This window comes from Styela clava, chromosome 4 (assembly GCF_964204865.1).
Source record: "Styela clava chromosome 4, kaStyClav1.hap1.2, whole genome shotgun sequence".
NCBI lineage: Eukaryota > Metazoa > Chordata > Ascidiacea > Stolidobranchia > Styelidae > Styela > Styela clava.
In genome coordinates this window covers 47,521-72,726 of record NC_135253.1, presented here as the reverse complement: position 1 = coordinate 72,726, position 25,206 = coordinate 47,521, and the positions used below count along the sequence as shown (strand labels likewise).

General features: G+C 36.4%; 1 protein-coding gene and 1 long non-coding RNA gene across 3 annotated transcripts in view; one reads left to right on the top strand and one right to left on the bottom strand.

Annotated features, from left to right (window-relative positions):
- The window catches only part of LOC120327022 (uncharacterized), a 41,683-nt gene extending 26,140 nt beyond the window's left edge, over window positions 1-15,543 (bottom strand). Inside the window, exons 1-9 of one of the 2 annotated variants that reach the window (XM_039393399.2) lie at window positions 15,400-15,543; window positions 14,855-15,082; window positions 13,248-13,329; window positions 9,136-9,325; window positions 8,773-8,835; window positions 7,173-7,218; window positions 7,009-7,099; window positions 2,990-3,133; window positions 513-591 (exon numbers count right to left, since the gene is read on the bottom strand). In XM_039393399.2, the coding sequence (XP_039249333.2) occupies window positions 513-591; window positions 2,990-3,133; window positions 7,009-7,099; window positions 7,173-7,218; window positions 8,773-8,835; window positions 9,136-9,325; window positions 13,248-13,329; window positions 14,855-15,042 (883 nt within the window). In that variant the 5' untranslated portion in view covers window positions 15,043-15,082; window positions 15,400-15,543. Of the gene's footprint in view, window positions 1-512; window positions 592-2,989; window positions 3,134-7,008; window positions 7,100-7,172; window positions 7,219-8,772; window positions 8,836-9,135; window positions 9,326-13,247; window positions 13,330-14,854; window positions 15,164-15,399 lie in introns of both variants that reach the window. The other variant, XM_039393398.2, reaches the window with a different exon arrangement.
- Window positions 15,544-21,526: 5,983 nt separating this feature from the next.
- Window positions 21,527-24,914, top strand: LOC144421951 (uncharacterized). The gene is made up of 4 exons (XR_013475063.1): window positions 21,527-22,118; window positions 22,655-22,741; window positions 23,503-23,725; window positions 24,233-24,914. It is a non-coding gene; the product is annotated as an uncharacterized LOC144421951 (long non-coding RNA).
- Window positions 24,915-25,206: the final 292 nt, after the last annotated feature.

The window sequence follows — 25,206 nt, the reverse complement described above, 5'->3', positions numbered from 1 at the left end:
ACTTGAACTGTACAAAAATGGAAATGCAGCTTGCGCATTACATTGAAAAGCGGTTCATTAGAGATTCAATAAATAATATAGTATTCATAGAGAGGGGGGAAGGGTTCCAAAAGAGGTAAAGTCAATAAAAAAAGTTGGGAATCACAGACTTATAGTCAAATTAAAATGTGTGCTGTCAATAGATGAGACGCATGTTGGTAAAAGTGTTCTGAAGTGGAACCCTTAGTTTGGGATTGATCAACTCAAAGCCTTAAAAATTGGTTTCCATTGTTTTTCGTTTTTAATTTATTTTTTCCACCTCTGGCTAGGATTTTATAGAAAAAGTTGCACTTAAAATTATTTTGTTCCCTAGGTTTCGCATCTTCATCTACCATTAACTTTCAATATAAGGGTAACATATTATGATGCTAAACTACTACATGAACCTCAAGATTGCCAACAGTTTCCAGGACATGTACGATTACCACAGTTTATAAAACTGCATTAGTGCCTGTATATGAAACAATTCTTACCTTTACTTGTCGATAATTTGAGTTGTTGGCCATCTTTCGATTGGGGTGTTGATCCTCCGCCTCCATCTCTTGATGATGGCTGGATGTTTAATATTTCATTCATCAGGGATGTCAGAAGTTGATTTTTAGAATTACGAAAAAGCCTCAGAAAGCCTTTATATTTGCCCAGTACACCCATTCAAACAATTACAAACATGGGAAAGATATAAGATTTTCAATATTTTGAGTCTTTTTTTCAAAAATGCTTTCAATGAAAGATGCAATATGAACACCAAATCAAAATTTTCAAAACAAAGAGGGTTGTTATTTACCTGAATTTAGTTCAAGAAACAATAGGAGGGAGTTGAAAACACAAGGCTTTCAAAGGCTATGTGCAGAATGTTGTAGAGCTTTAATTCTCCCTTAAATGAGCACAAAGTGTCGGGATCGCCAGCCAATATACCGAAGGGTGACTTTTTGCTGTCTACCTAGTTCATTTCAAAACTTGAGACTCGCTTTTGAAATCTAATGATTAACATCAGATGTCACCATACTTTGGCTTTGACTAACCGACACTGTAGCGCCTCTTAAGGGGGAATGTGGAGCTGTGAGCATTAAAGATTTCATGACGTTTTCCCAACAAGTAAACCAAAGTGCGATCCTGTCCATGACAAAGAGAAAAAGAAATGCATCGAATTGTGATAAAATGTAATAACGCTAAATATGTTATAAATTAGATATTCAATTAAATTCAAAATATATGCTATTCATTAGACATTCAGAAGTTTGTTTAACAAAGCAACTTTTACTGTACAAAATTTAACATTTTATTAAGTTATTCATCAGGAAATCGTTTCAATATACAATGACAAGGTGATAGGTGCTTTCCAAACTATATGATAATTGAGAAATTGAGTTTCGCCAACTGGACTTGGAACAATATGTGACAATATGTATCCATTTACAGGACAACAATTTTAATTATTCTTGATTGTCATCACTTTATTAATAGTTATGATCTTGGAGTTACTGAATTTTTATGTACAGGCCTACATTCAAATGGGAACAGCCTCACATTTCAAAAATTCAGCGGAACATAGCTGAAAAGTTCCGATTTTTTTTCTACCACATACATTTGCAAAAGAGTCTTATTCAACAATGACTCATCTGAAGTTAATGAAATGTTATAACCTAAAAATACTTGAGGACAAAATTTGACAGTCTTTATTTCAACCCAATATTCAAATTATGTGTTTATCCCACCAAATTCATATATCGAATAAAATTGAGGGTTGCTGTTATAAGGATTTAAAAAATAAACAGGAACATGTCTCGAATGTACAAAAAGTTTGGAAAGCACTGCATTAGATTTTAGGTAGCATAAGCTTTAGCCTCACATGCTTGAGATATCAGTCAAAAAATTATCAATTCAATATACACAGGAATTTTTAGCAGTTTCGTTGGTTATAAAATAGTTTTACCTAAATAAGCTATTACCATGTGGAAAGATTCTCAAAGGTGATATTTAATAAGCACAAACCATTCATGTGAATGTTTGAATGCTTGTGACTGTGATTGATCAGCATAGCCTTTTGTTTTTTCACAGCTGCTAGCCTTGTACAAAGCATACTGCATATTTGAATAATTAATCAGTCGTATACCCTCGCATATAAGCCGAGTTTGAAACTAAAAAAAATGTTGCCAAACTAAGGGGTCGACTTATACGTGCACACCTCTGATCAACTAAAGGATCGGCTTATAAGCGCATAACTCTGATCGCGCTCAAACAAAATGACATCATGCTAACTTAATTCCAACAGCTACAACTCGAACCATGCTTGTGTTCTCACGGTAAGAACGTGTATGTAGCACGCAGAGCACCGCTTGGTACGCTATGACAGCGATAACAGTCTGTGATCGGTTGTCATACACGTGATCTCTCGCCTGTTTACGCTATGACAGTAATAACAGTTGTAATTGGCTGGTAATACCTGTGGTCGCTTGCATGTTTACGCTATGACTGCAATAACAGTCTGTGATTGGCTGGTCATACACATGGTCATTTGCGTGTTTACACTATGGCAGCAATACCAGTCTACAATTGGTTGTCATACACATGATCGCTTGTGTGTTGGACGGACGATTGGACGGTCAGTACAGTTAAAAAAAAAATACCAAAGAAATGTCTGGTTCTATATATACATTGCAGGACTGGAAAGATCTCTTTGGGGAGTTTGACAGTGATGGTGAGGATGAATTTGAAGGATTTTGAGCATTTTCATAATTCTCTTCTACAACCATTTGCTGTGACACTGCGTGTTACGATTTGTAGGGTTGGCTAATATGTGAATTGTTATAAATTCATTGTTTTAGTGCCGCTTTTAATGGGTTGGCTTATATGCGAGATCGGCTCATATGCGAGGATGTACTAAATTTTGAATCGCTTGACAGCTCGATAAAACAAATAAGGTCAAAAAAATGCAGAACCACATACACACCTTATAATTTTTAAGTTTTCTCAGCCTGGTTGGGCAAAGATTGAGAATGTCAAGGAATTCTTTAATGATGTTTTCTAACATTGCTTCAGTAATTGTGGAATCCATATAAGTCCAATATGCTCTGCCAGTAGAGGATAGAGGAATCTGAAAAAATGCCAAGATAATATGACCTCTTGCTAAAACCGACCGTTACATTAACAGCATTCCCTGTTTCGATTATTACCAGATAAGCAATACCTATGAATGACACAAATAACATAAAGGATAAGTAAACTGCTAAAGTTTAGTGCTAAATGTTTGCTGATGTAAATAATTAGTATACAACCCCAGCAAGTTTAATGCCCCTTACCTCATTTTAATGAGGTTATCATAGGCATTTGAAAGATTCAAATAATGAAGATATGTATAAAATGGTAGATTGTTTTTATTAAACCCTAACTTCTATTGTATAAAATGAATGATTCACAATATAATTAGGCCACATTATCAATAAGGGTGGGTGATACAGAATAATTTAGTAATTTTTAATCTGCAAAAATCGAATCTAGATGACTGAATGACCGAGCGAGCATGTGCCAATCTCGGATGATCTGAACAAACTCCCAAAACGTACATACTGTTTATTGAGTCCCAAATAGAAGTGGTGTCGTTAGGGGCAAAGTGGTTTTTAGTTTGCCAAATTCAAATTTTTCTCAAACTATATTCATGAAACATTCAACGTCTGGATTTTTGTTTACAACTTTATTTTTTGAAAAATGTGGAAGCATCCAACAAACATTTAATGTAACATTTTGCAAAAACGTTTTTTAACTATGAGCACTGTAGTAAACACATGCGAGATGGAAGAAATCTAAAAATATTCGCGTAAAAGAGCACTACGTCACCTTTCAGACAAGTCCAGACCGGTTTTGGAATTGAAACTAAACGCGAGATATTGAAGAGATATGAGCGCTGTCCGGTCATCTCCTTTTTTGTTTTGTTTATAACGGTATGTGCCGCAAATCGATCGCTTGCTCGTCCAAAATAATTTTCTTTCAAATCCCTTTTTTTCCGCTGTTCCAAATCGACTTTTGTACCCATTTTATCATATGTAATAACTAGTTAATCAAACATGAAAGAAACGCCCCCAATATCCCGCTGAAAAGAGTTTTTTTTGTCGTTTTTTAATAACAGTATTCAGATATTCGGCGCGCTATTTCTCATTACGCCATGCCGCATATAAGAGAAAAATTTTAAGAAAAATTTTCTCACTCTTATCGCTGCGGTGAACATGTGTTACAAAAAAAGAGATTTCGAGTGCTCTTTCGAACGAGCGTTACGTAACCTTTGCAGAAATACCAGAGTGGGCTTCGCAAGTGAAACACGAAATAATCAATGTTATGTGAGAGCATGTTTACGATAGATGTCTGGAATCTTTGTTTGTTTATTATGTGCGCGACAGTATTTCTCGCTCGTTAAAACTACTTATCTTTGGAGCAATGACAAATTCTTTCGTGTATTTCTAAGCTTTGAAATACTTACACAAATAAAATTCACTTAGTAGTAAAATAAAAAATTTACAAAAAAAATATGATGGCGTCACCGTGGTTACAAACACTTGGATCAAGCATGGATCATAGTTGGATGCCTAAAATGATTTTAGTTAATGCGGGAATACTTCACAAAACATAAAATAGCCCCATTGTCACTATTATTGTCATATTATGACCAAGGATGGTGGAGTGCGAATATATGGGAGATTCGGAAAAAAAGAGTTAAGTCAGACCAAATTCTTTGTATATTTCTAAGCTTTGAAATATTTACACACATAAAATTCACCATGTAGTAAAATATACGAAAGCAACATGATGCGTTTCCGTGGTTATAAACACTCGGATCAAGCAAGGATCATGGTTGAGTGCTTAAATTGATTCATATTAATGCAGAAATACTTTGGTCACAACACAAACCTGAAAATACATCTTATTGCCACATTATGACCAAGGATGACACTGTTACCAATATATCGATCTATCGGAAAGAAAGAGGTTAATAAATGAAAAACATCATAAATTTTGCGATATTTTAGACACTGTAAGGCGCCAAGATTATTATGCCATACTATGCTGTTTTAATCAGATGGTTTTAGAACCTTATTTTATATAGTTTGATTTTTGCTTAGTTTATGGTATTAATTAATTGCCTGGTTCATCATAAATATATACATGGGTTAGAATATCTATAAAACAATTTAGTTCTTCATCACTGACCTATTTATTTTCAATAAAAATATCAATTTTTTGATATGTTCAGTTAGGTTTGGTACATTTTTTTTCTAAAAACCCACAACACAAAAAACTAAGAAAAAATCCAAAACAAACAACATGATAATTAGGTGGGAGACCCTTTCAAAATTTTCCTTGAAAAGGGCCTTCCGGAAGGCCCTGGTAACTTGAAAAACATATATTTTAGTAATTAGAGAATGTACCACCATCAACATAATAAGTAATATTATTTTAAGTCAAGTTATTTAACAAGAAAGTTATTTTCTGTGTTTTTTTCTGAAATTGCATATCTCTACCACCTTATGAGAGCCTGTCATGTGAAGATTATCTTGAAAGATTTGGTTGCTACCATTGCCTTTGGTAATGAACTATGACAGCTTTTATCAGCGGAAAACCCAATATTGCTTCGAATTAACAGTTGACGCAAGATCACACATCTTTAAAACCAAAGGGTCCAGTTCTCACATGGTTATGATAACAAATAGATTTGCAAATAAGTTTCTGCGACTTTCGGACTATGAATATTTCCAGAGTGTCATTCTTATTTGTTGCTGGTGAAAATTATTCTTTATAAAATTTATCGGCAAGTACATCTAGTTCAGATAGGCTACTTGCTATATAATTCGAATTCTCTATGTTCTCCTCATCTGAAATTTCAGGTCTTAAATCTTTATAGTCGATGTCACACACTGTATTATCATAATGAAATGTCACTCTAGCTTTCTTCAATAAAATCTTTATTAAATATCAACCCCTCAACCACAAATTATAATGACACTGAATTCAGCAGCGTTAAACTTTGCAGTATTCGTCATGGAAATATCCTTCTGTATACCTTCAACTTAAATATATTATTCCATTAATCTGTAATATGATAATCTGTATTTAATTTTGGATTCCTTTAAAAAAGTGGTTATTTTCATTGGGCCTTCCAGAAGAGCCTTCATTTTTATCTAACAATGTCCAAGTTTTCTATACCAGTAAACATTCTCTACTGTATTTTGTTTCTCAATAAATCAAGCAACCAACATGAAATCCTGTTTCGTCTGAAAAAAGTACCTGCAAATTGCAATTACAAAGAATACATTTTTTGAAACCGGAACAACAAAATTTTGTCACATTCATAGATCAATGAACTAAGTAACTTTCTAGTTTTTGAATATATAAAGACAAAATAATTACTATATTATCTGGTCATACACCGGCCTGCGACTACAACTTTTCGTGCTTTCATCTAGCACTTTATTATTGTTCAATTTGGTCAATATCGTTGAACAGTGAAAAAAAAAACATAGGGACTTTATGCAACAATTAGGACATTATCAAGTGGTCGCAGCCCATTTCAATCGTTGTATGTCTATTGAAAATCACAAAACAGTAAAAAAGTGCCTCGATTAATGCCTGGATTGCTCATATTTAGGATTATTGAAAAATACAAATTTTAAGGATTTTCATTGGTGACAAAAAGTTCTTTTTTTCAATATTTGGGCAGACAAAAAAAAAACTATGTGTAGCAGTTATTATTGAACTATTCAGAGCTGAAATGTTTAAGTTTTTTTTACTATATCTACTTTGATTGACTTTATTGCAAAAATGACCCAAAAAAGGGCCATCCCTTTTCATGTCATATTAGGGATTCGATTCTGGATTCAATATTCTAAATTTCTCACCCCTATTTATAAGTGCATGAAATCCTATATCATTGGATATTGTAGATTCATTATGAAATGTAAAGATTTCAGGATGTTACAGTACCTCATAATTAGACCATTTGCATGAGAGATGAATACACATTGCAGATACAACAGTTGGTTTATACTTCAGACAGAATGTGGTGAGGTGCAGACTGAAATGAATACGTAAATATATCATTTTAGTGTTAAATAGCAAAAGAAGGTAATGTGAAATAGTTGTTGTACCTGTTTGTAGCCATGAAGTAAGCCATCTGGGACAAATCTCTGCTCGCTAATAAAAAAAAAAACAGAATATAAATACATGGGTGTCATTGCACAATTTATTATGAACATTTGGCATTGCAGTTAGGATTCCCCTTTTGGATTTAGGAATCGGATTGATTCGAATCAGATTTACATGGTCTAGAAAAAAGACAGCGATACACCGAAAAGAAACAAACATTGATCGGTCGACATTTTAGTTTTTCAAAAATTCTAAAATGGGGAGGGGGGTTAATAAGCCAATATAACAATACGTGAGATACTACAGTCATGTAAACTGGTGTGTGACTACTGGCAGCTGTGCTGTTACATTTATAACATACCAACATAATAAAGCTGTTCACTGAGTATATTTTCACATATGAATTCCATCAAATTACCTCAATCTTAATACAGGGCTGCACGCTCAAAGCTACGAGTTGCTAATACTGAAGCGCTCGATATATCTAGGGCCTACATTCTTTTTTATCATGACACATTCAGTGAAAAAACTCCACCACCCTTGCTATAGCATGGTTGCGTGTCAGTTTTTTCTCTACTAGAATTGGGCTTGTTATGTTGTGACTTTGAGCTTATTCAAAAACCTTATTCGAAAATTTTTTTTCATAGAAAGCCTAATGGATTCAGATTCGAGATTCAATTAGAAAAAATGTTTCAGAAGTGGCAAATCTAATAACCGTCCATTTTATACTACAATCTATTAAATGACTAAAATAACTACAGAAAATCCTAAAGAAAGTGGTAGAGCTTGTTTGTTGTGTCAACAAAATTTTCCAGCAAGCAATTGAAGAGCAGTTAATGGTGTTGCATAGAGCAGGGCTACTCAACTATTTTTATCGAAGGTCCACAAACAAAACTTCAAAATTATTTGGGTCCGGTCTTTCCAGAAATGATATTTCGGCATCCTTAAACGAGCACTTCCTCGACCGACTAATGATTAGTAGCAAATTAAAATTGTTTATTATGGTGTTATAGTTCTTTTCGTATATATTCAAAACTATGAAAGTCATTTTATAATAGGAAATTCAAAAAGTGGGGCTAATGATCCAAAATAAATTATTAGGTGCGGTCCAAATCCAATACTCGAAAGGTCCGGATTGGGACCGCGGTCCGCCATTTGAGTAGCCCTGGCATAGAGGAGAGTTATAAAAAAAGCTCTAGGCAGGCGTTAGGGGGGTGTCTAACTTATTAACTTCTCATCTAAACATTATAGAGAGTTGAAAGAATAGATAAATATTCAAATTTCAATATCCACAAAATCATTATTTGTAACCAACAATAATGAATCTGATTGCAGAAGCTCTTCCTCCAACTACAATGAATGTGACACTAAAGTTGGCCGAGCGAAGGATTGAGGTGAAAAAGACACTAATCAAAGCAATTGTGTTTTTCACGAGTGAACTGTTGAATTTTCACAATTACTTTAATCAATATGCAAGCTCTTACATTTAAATTCCATGTAGCCTAATTTAATGTGATAGGCTACACAAGAATGATCTTTAATCTGTGTATAGGCCACCCCTAGGTTTAATTAACACATTAATATGTTGAATTGAATAGATACCTTTCACAAGTTGAGTACACTTGACAACATGTGTATGAGGATGGTCAATTGATATGTCGAAACCTAGAAATAGAAGATCATTTGAAAAATACTTTTTGAGCTGAAATTTAGAAGATGCCTTATCTTATTAACCACAAAGGTATGGAATCTCAAGTAGCATTCAGAGTGGCTCAGCCAGGCAAATAGATATATGTTTTTGTATCAATCACCACATAGCATATGATAACCATAACAGTCATTTTATTAAGTATTGGACTCAAAACAGTTTTGAATGGCATGGGAATTTAATGATCACAAAATGATGGTTTTGATGATCAATGATTGTAGTTGCACCTCACAAATATGATTACGGTAGAATCCAACCTAGAGTCTGCAGCATAATCAGTTCATGTTGTACAAGTTGTTGTGCTTGCTTCAAATAAGTGTCAGAATGAACATCCAAATGAGGTTTATCTGGGTGGAGACAAGAATGACAAACTCTGATAACATGTTCCAATTTTCTTGGTTGCTCTTCAACTTTTGCTGCCAGAAATAATGCTGTTGGTGCCATGGCCTGAAATGGAGTGAATGTTGTTGCAGGCTTGCAAATTTACGCGAGTACGCGAGTCATACTCTAGTCTAGCGTATTTTGCCCTACCCGAGTCTAGCTATTACTCCCGTAAAAAACGTCATTACTCGCGTCCAGCAGTACACGAGAGTCCGAGGCGATTTTTTCCGCCGCCTCTCTCTCTTTATTCTTTAGTGACGTAAAATCGTTTGCGGGCGATGGTTTATGATGTCACAATAGTACATTAGAGCGAAAAGCGAGGAATCAAGCACGGGCACGCCTCCGGACGACTTGGCGTTGGCGAATGTTCCCTTGTAATAAGGCAGACTGCGAATGCGTATTATGAATTTAATAGAAGTGTTGCAGACTAACAAAGATGAGATGTCGGTAAGATTGGGGCTAGTGTAATTAATTAGTTATATTAACGGCTGTTTTGTTGTAAATTACCGGTAAAAGGGTATCTTTGCGTAACACCGTTTTTTTTTGTTTAAAAATACCAAAGGAGATATTATAAATTGTATGATTAGAGTAAATGGAGGAAAAATCAAGGTCCGTCTCTGTAGCGGCCTGGAAGTTTTGGCCAAACAGATTAAAGGACAGTTTTACGTTCGGTTTCAACGAAGATAATACCAAAGTCGTACATGCAGCATGCATTGTATGCAAAAAACATTGTGACAGAATACAGCGCGGCTATGGAGGCAAAGTTGTTAATGATGTGACGACTTACGGGGAGAATGGCACCAACTGGATTTTAAGATATAATTTAGAACGACACCTCAATTCCGAGGGCCACTTAAAGTGTGTCGAAATTGAGAATGGGAAGCTCCTGACGCAAACAAGTATCGCTCGCTTATGGGGCTGCCAAAAACAGAGGGCAGAGAACGCCATAAAACCTCTTGTTCGTACTGCACTGTATGTCTCTAGGAAGGAACTGCCTTTCAATGCGTTTGCGGACTTATTACAACTGTGCGCAGACAATGGCGGCAAAATAACCACGTCATATGGTAACAGAGAAGGTTGTAAAGCCTTTATACATATTCTCGCGGAGGAGATATTGTCCTCAATAAGAAATGAAGTGCACGAAAAAGTAAATTTTTTTAGCTGGATGGTGGATGGGTCAACAGTCGCCAAGCGCAAGTTATCGTACGAGTCGGAACTAATTTACATAAGAATAGCGCACGAATGCAAACCAGCTGTACACGAAATTGACTTGATTTCAATGAAGGAATATGTTCGAGTGGACGCAAACAATTTGTACCACGCTACATTGCGCTCTCTGTTGAGTTTCCTGATTCCCGATATAACAACAAATTGTGAGACACCCATTGAAAATCTTGTGGAACTTATTAAGCCTTTTTCTTCAAAAATTATCGGGGCCGGCGCCGAAGGCGCTGCTGTTAACTTTGGGCGTAAAACGGGTTTACTTAAAAAATGGGAGGACGTGTGTCCTGGTCGGCTAATCAAAGTACATTGCTATTCACATCGAATTGAACTAGCATCGAAAGACGCATTGACCCCCCATTTCAAACAAGTTATTGACTTCCTTATTGACATATATTATCATTTTCGGAATAGCCCTAAAGAATGGGCCGCCGTATGTAATGCCGCAGAAAAGTTGCAGACCACGGTTGTTAGTGTACCAAAGTCGCAAGGCACAAGATTTGTGGCACACACACTCAACGCACTCCATGCGCTAAAAACAAATTGGATTGTTTACATACATCATTTCACTAACCAGAGGGAGGCTGAGTCAGATATGAAGGCTGAGAAATTTCTTGTTAATCTTCACAGCTTCAAGTTCTATATCCTATGTCGCCAATACGAGGATATCGTAAATTGGGTATCTGCCACGTCAATCGCAATACAATCAGATTATGACGGGTCATCCATTATTGACGCTACCAAGCAGATAAAACGGTTGAAAATGAAATTAACTTCTATGGAACTTCGCTGCGGTCCTGCAGAGAGAGAAGCGCTCGATGCTTATGACAGGGGCGACCTAAATTGCACTCCGCTTCCGTTCCGTTTTACCAGACACGAAGATGGTGGACAAACGAAGGCAATACGCATTACTTGTAAAAGGCGTGAAACACCGACCGCCAGACTCCTGGAACACGAGGAAAGCGTGGTTTTTCATTCTGCAGAGGAAACCATCATCCAGAGATCCCAAACAACAAGATCGCAATGCATAAGAAATCTGCGTGATTGCCTGGACGAGCGATTTACAAAAATAGAAGAACAAGAAAACATTTTGAGTAAGTTATCATGGCTGTACCCTGAAATCTTGATGTCGGATGGCGGGATTAATGCGTCCGTCCCTGAATATGGCAATCAAGATCTTTCACAAGTCTTTGAGTACTTCAAAGTACCTCTACACGCAGCTGGGTGCGAGAAGGGTGCATGCTTGAAAGAATGGGATGATTTGAAGTATGACGTCCAGGGAAATGAGGTTTACAAAGATTTGAGCACTACCGACTTTTGGCACAAGTTGCACCAGCGAAAGAAGGAGGCATATAAAAATTTGTTGATCGTTGTCGAGTTAGTGCTTTGCTTACCATTCTCAAATGCTGTTGTCGAAAGAGGGTTCAGTTGTTTACGGCGAATTATCACTGATTGGCGATCACATCTCGGACACAATATGATAAAAGATCTTCTATTAATTGCCACGCGAAAAGAACAGTTCGAAGACGGGGCCATTCGAGAAAATCTGGTCAACAAGGCTTCCGCCCGATTCATGGGAAGCGATGGGACGTCTGAACGAGGTCTCGTGAAACTACGTATAAATTCAATTTTAGGGGGGTTGGAAACAGCAAAGCCCAGCTTGGTACAGCCTCAACTAATAAACATCGACGATAGCTCGTCGGAAGAAGACTAAAACTGTGATATGTGAACCTAAAAGCGTCTCACGCATTTCTTTGTTCGTCGACACAATTTCTAACCTTTCTTTTTATACATTTTAAATGATGCGAAGTCGACGGGCGGCGATTAGCGTTTAATATTCAATTTCGTTCTTTCTGTGCGATGTTTATTTTGCATGAACTCATCTGCTACATGCGAACTTATTTTATAGATTTCAGTTTCAGATATATAATTAGGTCATTTACGTCGTGCGGGAACGGCGTCGCAGAGCACGCAGCTATCTTGATTAGTATTTAATGAGACGCTCGCAAGTAGCAATATCGCAGAACGAGGGTACCGACGGAGTAGTGTTTATCGAGCGAAAGTAGGTGTGTAGATAGTGTGTGCGTAGATATAATTAGACACATTGACTCGCGCCTGACTCGCGTAACATTTTCCTGGGACGGGAGTATATGTGACGTCACTATGACGTCATTGAATCTTTTGAATTCCGTTAGGAGGTCGACGAGAGTATGCCTAGACTCTCGTTTTCGGGCACGGATTTGCAAGCCTGTTGTTGCATATGTGGCGTTCCTGAATGTTGAAGTATTTGTCCTGAAATTTGCTGTGTACCATATCATGTATACAGTACGTACCCAAACAAGGAACGAGGTTCATTGACGAAGTTACCACTTACCAGTACCTAAATTTGACCATATTGTGACTATAAGTGTAGAATTCTGTCTAGAATATGTGACAAATGTGCCTTGCTATCATTTTTGAAGAAGTTAGATAATGGCATTGTAAGAGATCCTGTATTACTAAAACTTCAATCTCATAGAATGAGAAAATTTTCAGTTGGTTATTATAATTTAAATTTTTCAGACCAAATTCGGACAAACAGGTACAAAAGCATAGACGAGTAAAGAGAATTATATACTGTACTCAATCAGCAATTTATAATGTCCAAATGAAATAGAGCCCCATATGGCCCAAAATGGTCTAGATGGTGGAAGTGCTACATAAATATGAATCTGTAGTTGTAAACACTGTAATAACAGTAACAAGATAACTCAAAAACATTTCTTACAAATCTGGAAAATGCCTGAAATGAATGGAACATGTAGAAGCGATGCATATAAACGATTGCTGTATTGATTGTCAATTGATTGCTGTTGGTAATCATCATTATTGAATGAATAAGTTAAGGAAAAAATTTTTAAACATGTGCAACAGTAAAAGTTTAAAACTGCAGTTGCCATATTTAGAACACACAGACAACTTCTGAAAAGTTTGACGTGCCTAATACTGGGCTCACAAAAATATAAATTTTAGCATAAGACAGGTCAAAAAAACAAGTTATACTGAAATTATTATAGGTCTGATTTCATAGGATTGGATACCTGAGTTAAATACGTCAGAAAACACACCAATAAAATAAATCGAAAGCCTAACATTAATATATATTGAGATTTGAAGAGAAATAATATTAACTAAAGCTTAAATCAATGCTTTTATAAGCAGTTCATCAAAATTACGGTTTCTTTTATTAAAAATAAATCTGTTCAAAACATTTGGGATCAGAATTATTCAAAAAATGAAACTGAATTACAAAATATCGATATTCCTAGCCTTGCATCAATTGCTGACTCTTCAGAGCAGCATTTCTCAAACTGTCTGCAACGAGATTCTCGGATGTGCCACGAAGCTTTACAGAATTTTAGATAATAAGCCATTTGTATTACACATGGTCATGCAGGCAACAGACAAGCAAGCTTGTGAGACTAGAGTCCGCACTATCCATTAGAAGTAAGGGGGATTGTCACATTACAACTGTATTGGATTGTTATGCTATAATGTATTTGTAAATAAGATGTCCACTTCCACCATGTTGTCTTGTGCGATTAGTTGGGCTAACAGGAAAGCAAGTTTGGACGACTTTTGGCCATTTGCAAATCCTACTCAATCATCGGTATGATCTAGCCATTTGCATCTCCATGGGTCTGTGAACTAGAGATGTACCGGTACCACTTTTGTCGCCAATATCAACTAAAAAAAGCGATACCTATATATTGATATTCCAAAAAAGCCGATATTCCGATACTATGTAATTATTACCTCAAGCGTGCAGGGCAGACAGGTCAAAATAGTCTTTAATAAGCATTATTCATAGTGCACATCATTTCAGATTGAAAAAGAGATATACCACATAATAATGAATGGATATTTGGAGCCAGATGCGTTAATTGATTCAGATGCATTGTGTGCTGACGCTAGTAATCTAGATGTTCAATTTGAAAACTCATAGGGTTTGGCTACTGTGGGTGGTAAAATAAATTATTGTTTACTTATCCTATCAAACAGACACATTGAATTACATGCGCAGGATTTAGTGCCAATATAACAACCTATTTTGTATTTTACGCATTGAAAAACCCACTAGCATTTCATTGAAATATTTGTTTATAATTACCAGGTAATAATAAAATTCTAGATATAAGAATTTTTTTTTCAATTGTGCCGCAAATTTTTTTTTGTTTGCTTGCGCTGCAAGCAGAAAAAGTTTGAGAACCACTGTTCTAGAGGAAAGTATCGAGAGTGAAATCATTGTAAAGGAAGTAAAATATAGCAGGCAGTTTGCCTCTAAATAAATGCAGTAAAACAAACATGTACCAATCATGTTGACTAAAAGGATACACAGGCAGTCTTTGGCCCATATCTTGTATGAGATTTGCAGCTTGTTGGCGGTAATTCAACTCTTTTTCTGCAGTAACTTTATCTTTTCTGCTGGGTGTGTTCTGAAGTTGGTCTGGAGTGAAAAGCCATTTTTCACCCAAGGGTTTATCTTTAATGAGTGCAACAGTGTCACTCCCAGAGTTGTTCATTGTCTTTTCAGCAAATAATACACACCCTTTGCCACAAGACCTTGATAATTTAATTACATTGTTTGACAGCTGCAGATCTTGAATGAAGTTTCATTGTAATTTGAAAACCTTTTCTTTACGTCTAAAATTCCAATAATATAGTAAAACAATATGTATAATACTATACATTCATCATCAATCCAACATTTGTTGTACACAACAATAGTAACATACAAATAATTAGTTTCTATGTATGTGAATGCATCACATAGACAAATCTATGTTACATCAGTAAAACATGCACTAAACATAACAAACACACAGACACATGAAACATATTATTACTATAATTCTTAAAAAAATTATTATATGACTGACTTATTGAAGTTGTTAAGTTTGTTCCAGAACACGCTTTTCAGACTTCATCGTCTTCGAGCACTCTTATTTAATAATTTCTTTCTTTGTTATCCAGAGATGAAGGACTAAGAATATATATAGCTGTGGTAGTAATAATCAATAACATAGAGAAATTAATAATGAAAAACATATATTAATGTATGATAAAAGATTAGGGATGGGCAATATAGAATACCGAATCCGGAGGATTCAAATCCCAAAGTATTTGAATCCAAATTATCCGATAACAGAATTCAGTTTCCGCCTCTTCGACGCCATGCGTCATTTTTTGTATTTGAGATTTCTAATTCATTAATCAGTGGCGAGAGTTCTCTCACGACGAAATCTCTCTCGTCTGATTATACTTGTGTTTTCTCAGAACGAACCCGCAAATGTGGCAGACGTCAAACACAGTAATCCCAGCTTGCATATTCAGAACGTGAAGATGGCGTTATTGTACCACTTTCGCGTTTTACAATTTTACTATCTAGTTCGGTTATAATAATAATCATTATTGGTGCCGACTGCCGCGATTTTCCGATTGCAACAATCTCAAATTTTTGGAATACGCGAAACATTCTTTATTTTAAATCAAATGACTTTTTGCAGGCTTAGAGTTCTCCCAGAAAATGATGTGTACCAGACATTAGATGATAATAAAACATTATTTGCGATTTATTTAGATCAGGGGTCTCCAACTCAAAATATGTCGCGGGCCACTATTTGAAATTTATTGACGATGCGGGCCGCAAACTAACAAATTATATACAAAATTGTTATACAAAAATTAACAAAGTAAATCTGAATATATTTGTTGAAATTACCCCTGAATCTTACACCAACCGAGACATGAAAAATATTTGTTTACTTGTGTTGGATATTTGGCACATATTTGGTTTTGTAGCGGTGAGAGACTCGATGTTTGGCCTTATTTTGCGTTGGTTTGCTGGTCTTTGCATACAAACTCTCGTCCGTTAGTCGTGTGCGAAAGGCTGATTTGTTGGTCGCAGAAAATAAACACATTGACATACTTGATTATAATTGATAGTCTTTAAATTAATTTTACGACATTAATTAACACGCCCCAGCAAGTGCTGCCCCATAAATTGCAATGGCCTCGGTCTTGACTGTGTGTTTCCGGCGCTCTTACATTAATAATAATTTAATGTTTTTTCATAACTATTTTTTGTATTTGACAATTTAGTATTAAAGTGTATAATGCGCATAATATATAATTTTAGCATATAAGTATTTAGGGATCACATAAAATTTGAACAAGTCAAAGCAAAATGTAATTGAGTAAAATTCTTATATTTCATTGTCCTGTTTGGTAATGAATAAAATCCAATGCTCAGGGTATTTTTCAATTGAATTGTAAGTACATTCACAATTTTGCTTTTTATAAATTGTAATCCATAAATATGGTGGGAGAATTCCCACATTTGAATAACAATAAAAATAGAATAGGATTCTGTATTCTGGATTCAATTCAAGTATTCTAGAATAGTAAATTATTCTATATTGCCCATCACTATGAAAGATAACATATCATAAAGTGGCTTTTGCTTTTCTGCAAATGGAAAAATACAAATCGAAGGTATCAGGACAAGAGAGGCAAACACTGAAATTCTAAAAAAATTCATATCTACAGTTCATATTCCTTATAGCTTAACTTGTTTACATGATAAATTTTGTAGAATTGGCGATTGTATCCATTTGCTAATTGATGCGGCAAAGGCAAGTATCAACTTTTGTCTTTTTGCCACAGAAAATTCACCCTTTAACACTATATATTTGTGAGACAAATGCTTGATATGTGACAAATTGGGAAAAAAAAATAGGTTTTATAAAACAGGTTTGACATATGAGTTACAATATACAAAATCAACCAAAACATCTGAAGCACCCCTTGCAATATTTTTAATCACTTGCACCAAAGACTTAGACAACGTTACATAGCAAAATATGCTTCATTTTTTTAGTATTCTCAGGGGCTAAAATAAACAACTTAGCACACATGGTTAAATCTTTTTGCTGGGCATGATATCTACAGGCGCGGACAGTTCTTTTCTGTGCCTGCAATATATGGTTATTAGAAATATGGTCATATTTATAGTTTCTATTCTATCGTTACTGCGTTATAAGACCAAATCTGAATTGCGGATCATTAATTTCAATGTAATAATAAGATAAATACACGGACTCTTTTAAAAGAAGCAAATGCTTTACAAATCACCACTCACATGGGACATAGAGTGATCTAACTAACGACAATCCTAATGCCACATGCAACATAATTAATGGTAAAACTATTAGGATAAAAAAAATTGAAAATAAGTGACGGAATTCTGAGGTAACGATGTTGGCCACATTATTAATGTATCAATTAGGCTACAGACCTGCTCACGTGTGATTAGTGTTTTTCCTGATAATTGCTTTTATGAGTGTCAGCACGCCGAATTCGCCGCCATGGTTTTGCATTTGTTTGTATATTAAACCACTTATCACCTTTTTCGCAATGCCCAATTTAGCATGTAGTTTTTCATGGCTTCATAAGTATGACTATCGTCACAAATTTATTACATTCCACTTCCCACATTATCTTTGCATAAGATTGTAGGTATTGGTCATTATCAACGTAATTGTTAAAAATACAACAGCCCAAAAGTTCAATACTATTGTGTATTTTGTTTGTTAAGTTCGGCCCAAGCCTCATTTAATTGCTGAATTGGGCTTGTGTTTTTGTGTGCGTGCTGGTGGCCGTGGGCAGGCACATGATATACTTCTCATGTTTTAAACTTTTTTATAGGTTTTGATTGCCCTCCAGAATCTCCATTTTTAATTTATGTTTGTCACCGGTATGGAGTTTTCGAAATAAGCTATCTACAGATCTATCTAACTGACCAGGGGTCGGTAAACCACCATACAGCGGCGAGGAGTCCAGCAATCCTCTCGCACATAACCATCCAGCCATCCCTATATGGGATTAGAACCCATGCAAAGTAATCAGAGGTCTGGAGGTGCGGTGGCGAGCGTATTCCTAATGCAGTAAGGTAACGCTTAGCACAATGAGCCACACCGCCGCGGGTCAGTACGGTATCTATACAGCTATAGCCGTATACAGGTATAGGATTGTCAGCTGGTACCGTATTCAGGTATTGTTGTCTACACATAGACACAGCTAGGCTACCGTCAGACTGGAGGACTGATGGATCGGGTCTGGTATAGTTTAGTACCACATCCACTTCTAGTTGGCCTGGCTCGACAATTTTGTATATGTTATTCCTAACCCCCACCCGACTATGCCATCCAAAAATTACGTCAATACGACGTCACAAACACGTCATAGAGCTTGCCAAAGTATAATTACGATCGCCCGAAATGGCATCTGCGCCGCCAATTGCGAACTCGCTAACGCCGGCGATCTCTCTCCTATCGTGATCGTTATGACGGGAAAACCAGAGAAATAGCTTGCTCGATTTCGGGTGATCATCTGCGCGTTTTGGACGACCATCCACATACTTTGGCGGGCCTTAATACGCCAATGTGACGTCGAAATGATGTAATTTTTCGGTGACGTAGTCAGGTGGGGGTTAGGATTGGCATATGCAGAAATTGTTGAGCATGTGGTACTAAATTAGGATAGGATAGGATAGGATTTACATATTTATCCCGGGGGAGAGGAAAGCCGATAAGACGGCTTATCCATATGGCGAACCACGGCCTCTCGTCCGGTTACCATTCCAAGTCGGGTATGGGATTAATTTTACTGTATTGTTTGTTTTCGGAAGCCTGGACTTGGTGGTGGAGGAAGCCGTAACCGACCAGCGGTTACGTGAACCACCCAACGACGGCGAGGAGTCCAGCAATCCTCTCGCACATAACCATCCCTGCATGGGATTCGAACCTGCGAGCCCACGCAGAGTAATTAGAGGTGCGGTGGCGAGCGTATTCCTAACGCTTAGCCCGTTGAGCCACACCGCCGCGCCAGACCCCTATAGCCTACTAGACCCGATAGATCTAGCGGTAAGGTGCCGGTTCCATCTAACCGTACGGCACCTTCAGAACACTTTTAAACTTTCCAATTTTTATGAACAATACTGATATAAAACCAGAAGTAGTACGGTACGGTACCGTAACTTATCTCATTACGGTAGTCTAGTCTAGGTCCACCAACATGCTCACATGACCGACATCAAAGATGAAAAATCTGAATATTGAGCACAAGATTCAGAGATGAGTGTAAACTTACTGTATGGAAAGATTTCATGATACGGTACCGGTACCGGTGCTGGCTGACCGGTACAATACGGTACCTACAAACCTACGGTATCTGGTACGGTACGGTTGTATTACTGTATTATGTTTGATATGTTCACTGACTTATACCGACTTGCATTGGCAAATGGACGAGTCTTGCCATTCGTGGTAGATTTCATTACCACGATACACAGGATAAACATGGTTGCGGACGAAACATCGAAACAAAATCGAATAGTTTTGTATAATCCCGGACGCCCATCCGTGACCCAGTGAGCGCGACAGCACACGCTATTTCGTGAAACACGGCAAGGCCCTGTTACGCATGCGCAATAAAAAAGTGATATTCACGTCTTTTTTCACGAAATCCTAGTCGTGCTCAATACAATACAATTTATTTCAGCATTCTGAAAACACAACACTCAATGAAACGAACAACTCATATAACAGGAATATCTGAAAAACGAGCAAAACTTAAGAATAAAATCTATAACGTGTAATGCACGTGCTCCTTCAACGAAAATACAGTAACTGCATTATTCGCTGTATAATTAAGATGTGCTGCTGATTAACTTAGGCTAACGTTCTAGCTAACTTAACAATACTATTAACCTGTACCTACTAACAACTGAATACCGTATTGGACTACGTGAAATACCGCAACATGGAGAATTTTAAAGAAAGCAACAACCATAGTCAACTCATGAAAGATGTGTTAGCGACCTTACAATGTCTGCAAAAGCAACAACAAGAACTGCAACATGATATTGCTAAAGAAAAGAAAGCAAGAGTCGAAGTTGAAAATAAATTATCTGAGATCAGAAATTCTGGCAACGTCCTTATACCAGTAACAACGAGAAATCAAATTGGAGCAAAGCAGAATTCTGGAAAATCAAACATGGAGGTCAACAATAATGGAATACCGGTACCTAATCTTCCAACAAGCAAATTTGATGCTCTGGAAGAGAAATCTATTGGCATTTCCAATAAACTTGAGTGCTTAACCAAAATGGTGGTACAAATTAAAGAAAGCACCATAAAAAACAAAATAACAATTGATAATTTGGAACAATATGGGAGAAGAAACTGTATCATACTGCATGGTTGTAAACGTATACCAAAATCAGGGCACTATGGACAATTTGAGGCATATGTGGCGAACACACTAAATTCATCCCTGAAATTGGAGTGGCCCATACAGTATGGGGATATAGATGTAACGCATATCCTCCCGGCAGATAGTAGAGGGAATGTTCCTATTATAGTCAAATTTGTTCGTCGAAGCACCAAAAATTTGATCTACTCAATGAAAAGAAGACTGAAAAAGACCGGACTTTCAATTACTGAAAGAGAGAGAGAGAGAGATTTTATTATTTCGTCAACCAAAAAACGTAAAAAATAGTCATCAGTAAAATAGCACTAGCAAAAAAATTTTTTTTTGGTATGGACAGGAGGAAGCGATACGACCATACGGTCATCGAAGTCAGCTCCCACCATATATGCTGATTTTATTAAGATAACACTGAAAGATGACCAGTGACAAAACTACTTAAACTATTACATTAATATTTTTACAATAAAATTCTGAATAAAATTAGGAGACTCGTGGGTAAATGCATTGTTATGAGTATTTTTAAAAGAAAGAAAATAGAAGAAAACAAAAAAGGAAGGGGGGTGTCCTATGTTAATCTAAAGCGACCAGAATAATGCTATGGAAATTTAATATTTAGCTGAAAACTAAATTACTAAATTCATAAATTCAATTGGGCTTGAAATCAGTAATCAGTAATTTATTTCTTCACCAAGCTGAAAGTACGAATTTTACATACACAAATAAAGAAAATATAAAAGACCGCATTCCAGGGTGAAAGGAGACGCCGAAAACCAATTCTGGTTATCGAGCGGCGGCACCCACGGGGAAGTCTAACAAAAACGTGATAAATATAATTAAATCGAACAAAATATATTACTTAATAAATAAATAAAGAAACGCAATCGATGCGTCAAGGCGACCCGGTAAAAACCAAGCAAACGCCGTTTAAAAATAAGAAAATCGACTCCATGCACCACAGTCTAGGTAACCATGGAAATTATTAAGTGAACCAAACAGACTTGCAGTGTGGTCATGGCAGGTAAATAGTTCGGCTACGGTAAAGTGCAACACAAGTCGATTATGTGCATATAAGTGTCCAGATTGAAATAAAACTGGATGTTAAGAGTACACAAATTGTAAAAGTATAGAATACCGTACCAATCAAGTATGCAAATAACAAAATATTGACACTTTGAGGCAGAAACAAGCTAGTAGTGTGAAAGCTAAAATGTTGACCTGGACTAACAAGTGTTTTGATGCTGGAGTCAAAGATTCACATACGGGAATTGTATAGACATGAGGAAAATATACATCGAAATATTCAGCAGTATTAATACAACACAATGAAGTGAGTATCATACCATAGAAGTAGACTAGGAAAATTTAAAAAAAAAAAATTAAGTTAATCAAAAGGATAAAAACAATTGACCTGGATCACTGTTACCGAGGCATTATAAATAGTAAAAACAAATACAACATTAGGCTTGACTGCCCATAATGAAAGTAATCAGAAGGATGCCAATTAAGTTTGGATCCCAGTTGAGGCATGTAAAATGGCATGGTAACAATAAGTGTATTTATGGGCATTGGACTGTAGGCATGAATTTGTCATTGGCAGTTAACAGAATAGATATCAAGAAATTACACACTAAATAGGAGACCAAGATCATTGAGGAGCGGGCTCAATAGTAGGGCAAAAAGCCTGCAATATTTTTTTGTTATATAATTTTAGTAAATATAATTTTTGGCTTTACCTCAACCCACAATGTGTTGGTGACAGAAATACTTGTCAAGTGGCTTGTGCCCATCAGTATGGAATACACAATTAAAATTATAAGCTAAAATACAATACGAATATTTACACGAGACATTGTTTTGTTACAGGTGATTTGGATCGAGACAAATGATGAGCTGGCAATGACGAAAAGATTTGCTGGGACCACATCAACTGGATGTAGAGGCAGTGGAAAGGTAAAGGGAGCGCATGAATTTTTTGTATTTGAATTTGAAAGTGTCATAACTACAGTTACGTAAGTTTAAGGGAATATTATTCCAAGTTACCACACCTTTATATTTCAAGGAGTTTTGGGATTTGCTTAGAGAAAATCTGGGTACAAATAAATTAGACCTTGTCGAAGAGCGTGTGTTATGATCATGCACTTTACTGAGCGAAACAAAATAATCGTCGAAAGCAGCGGGCAAATGGTTGCTATGAAACTGATGCATGACCTTGGAAATCTCTAGTTGATAGATATCGGCTAATTTTAACACCCTGGTCTTATAGTATAGGGTGTTTAAGTTAGATCGAATGGGTGCTCTAGAGAGAATTCTAACTGCTCTATTTTGTAAAACTTCCAAACTGTGCAACGCTGATTGGGTGGCGGAGCCCCATGCAGTTATAGCATACTGTATATGAGACTGGAAAAGTGCGAAGTATATGGTTCGGAGAGTTGAGTCCTGGACGTAATGTCTGAGCTTACCCAGGATTCCAACTGCTCTTGACAGTCTCTTATGCAGTTCAGTAGTATGAGTGTTCCAATTTAGTTTGTCGTCGATAAGAAGCCCAAGATATTTGAAAGAGTGGACAATTTCGAGTGTGACACCCCTGATTTTAATTGAAAAGTTTTCATGTCTGGTTCGAGTTTTAGGACCAAACAACATAACTTTAGATTTTTTAACATTCACAGTAAGTTTATTGCATACCATCCAATTATACACTTTGTTAATTTCAGTGTTCACCTCGGCTTGCAGTGAGGTTAGATTCTTTGCACTGTCGAGCAGACAGGCATCATCGGCGAAGAGTTTGCTCAAGAAATTTGAACAATTTGAAAGATCGTTTATGAAGATTAAAAAATTCAAAGGTCCTAATACGCTACCTTGTGGAATTCCGTAATGGATGGGTAATAACGAAGACCTGTGAGAATCTAACTCCACATATTGATAACGTCCGGACAGGTAATCATTTAATAACTTGCCTGCGACACCTCGAAAGCCAAAATATCTAAGTTTTTGAGAGAGAATAGCATGGTCGACAGTATCAAAAGCTTTTTTCAGATCTAAGAAAGTACAACAGACGATTTCCCCTTTGTCAAGTTTATCATAAATAAATGAAGTTAAGTCCAAGATAGCGTGGCTGGTCGAGTGATTGTTTTGGAATCCAAATTGACATTTATTGATCAAGTTAAATTTTTTACAAAAATTCAGCATTCGACTATGAACTAATTTTTCTAAAATGATGCCTAGGGAGGGTAAAATGGAAATTGGTCGGTAATTTGACGGGTCATTTCTTTTGCCATTTTTAAATATTGGTTTCACTCTGGCAATCTTTAACGATGAAGGAAAAATACCTAATTTAAAAGATGAGTTGAAAAAATGACACAGAGTTGGCGATATGATATCAGCGACTTGTTTTAGAAAGTAAGTTGGAATACCATCTGGGCCAACTGCTTTTCCATTTTTCAGGTTCAATATGGTTTGAAGAATCTCTGTATGTGTCGTTGGCTCCAGGAAAAAGGTGTTTTGCAGCGGAACACCCAAAAAATCGGTAGAAGGGTTAGAGCTACCAGGGATGTTATTCGCAAGTTTCTTTCCTACCGTTGGGAAGAATTCATTAAATTCACTGGCCATCATGATGGGGTCTGTCACTGTGGTACCATTTTCGAGTTTCAATTCTGAGATGGATGTATCATCTCTGGACTTAGTCTTAATGATCTCGTTAATAGTTTTCCAAGTTTGTTTGATATCTCCCCGGTTATTCTCGAGGGCATAGCGATAATGCAGTTGTTTCGATTTTCTCTGCAAGTGCATTAAGATATTTTTATATTTTTTGAAGTGGAGACGCTGAAGTGTATTACCTTTCAAAAAATTTTTTTTAAACATATTATTTTTGTGAATGATGGACTTGCGAATTCCCTTAGTGATCCACGGTTTGGAGTATAATTTATTTTCTCTTCGTGATAGGGGTCTTAATGGAGCGTGTTTGTTTATTAACCATTTCATTTGACCCAGGAAATCATCAAAAGAGCTATTGAAATTTTCTCTAGTAAGAGTAACACTCATGTAATTATTACACATTGATTCAATTTCAGATCTAAAAGAGACGTTACAAAATTTAGTCATATCTCGCTTCATTCGGATCTTTGTTTTTGTGCCAATATTCATACCCGAAATTGTACACATTACTGGAAAGTGGTCGGTGAGATCGCTAAGTAAAATAAAGGATGAAGAACAATGGTTTATGGCGTTTGTATAAATATGATCGATGAGGGTTTGAGAGGATGGCGTGACTCGAGTAGGTTTTGTGATCAATGGAAATACGAAATAGGACGTCAGCATATCTAAATAGTTGGTGGTGGATTTATCATGGGTGTTAAGTAGGTTGATATTAAGGTCACCCAGAATCACAAATTTCCTTTTCGCCATTGCCAGCCCACCAA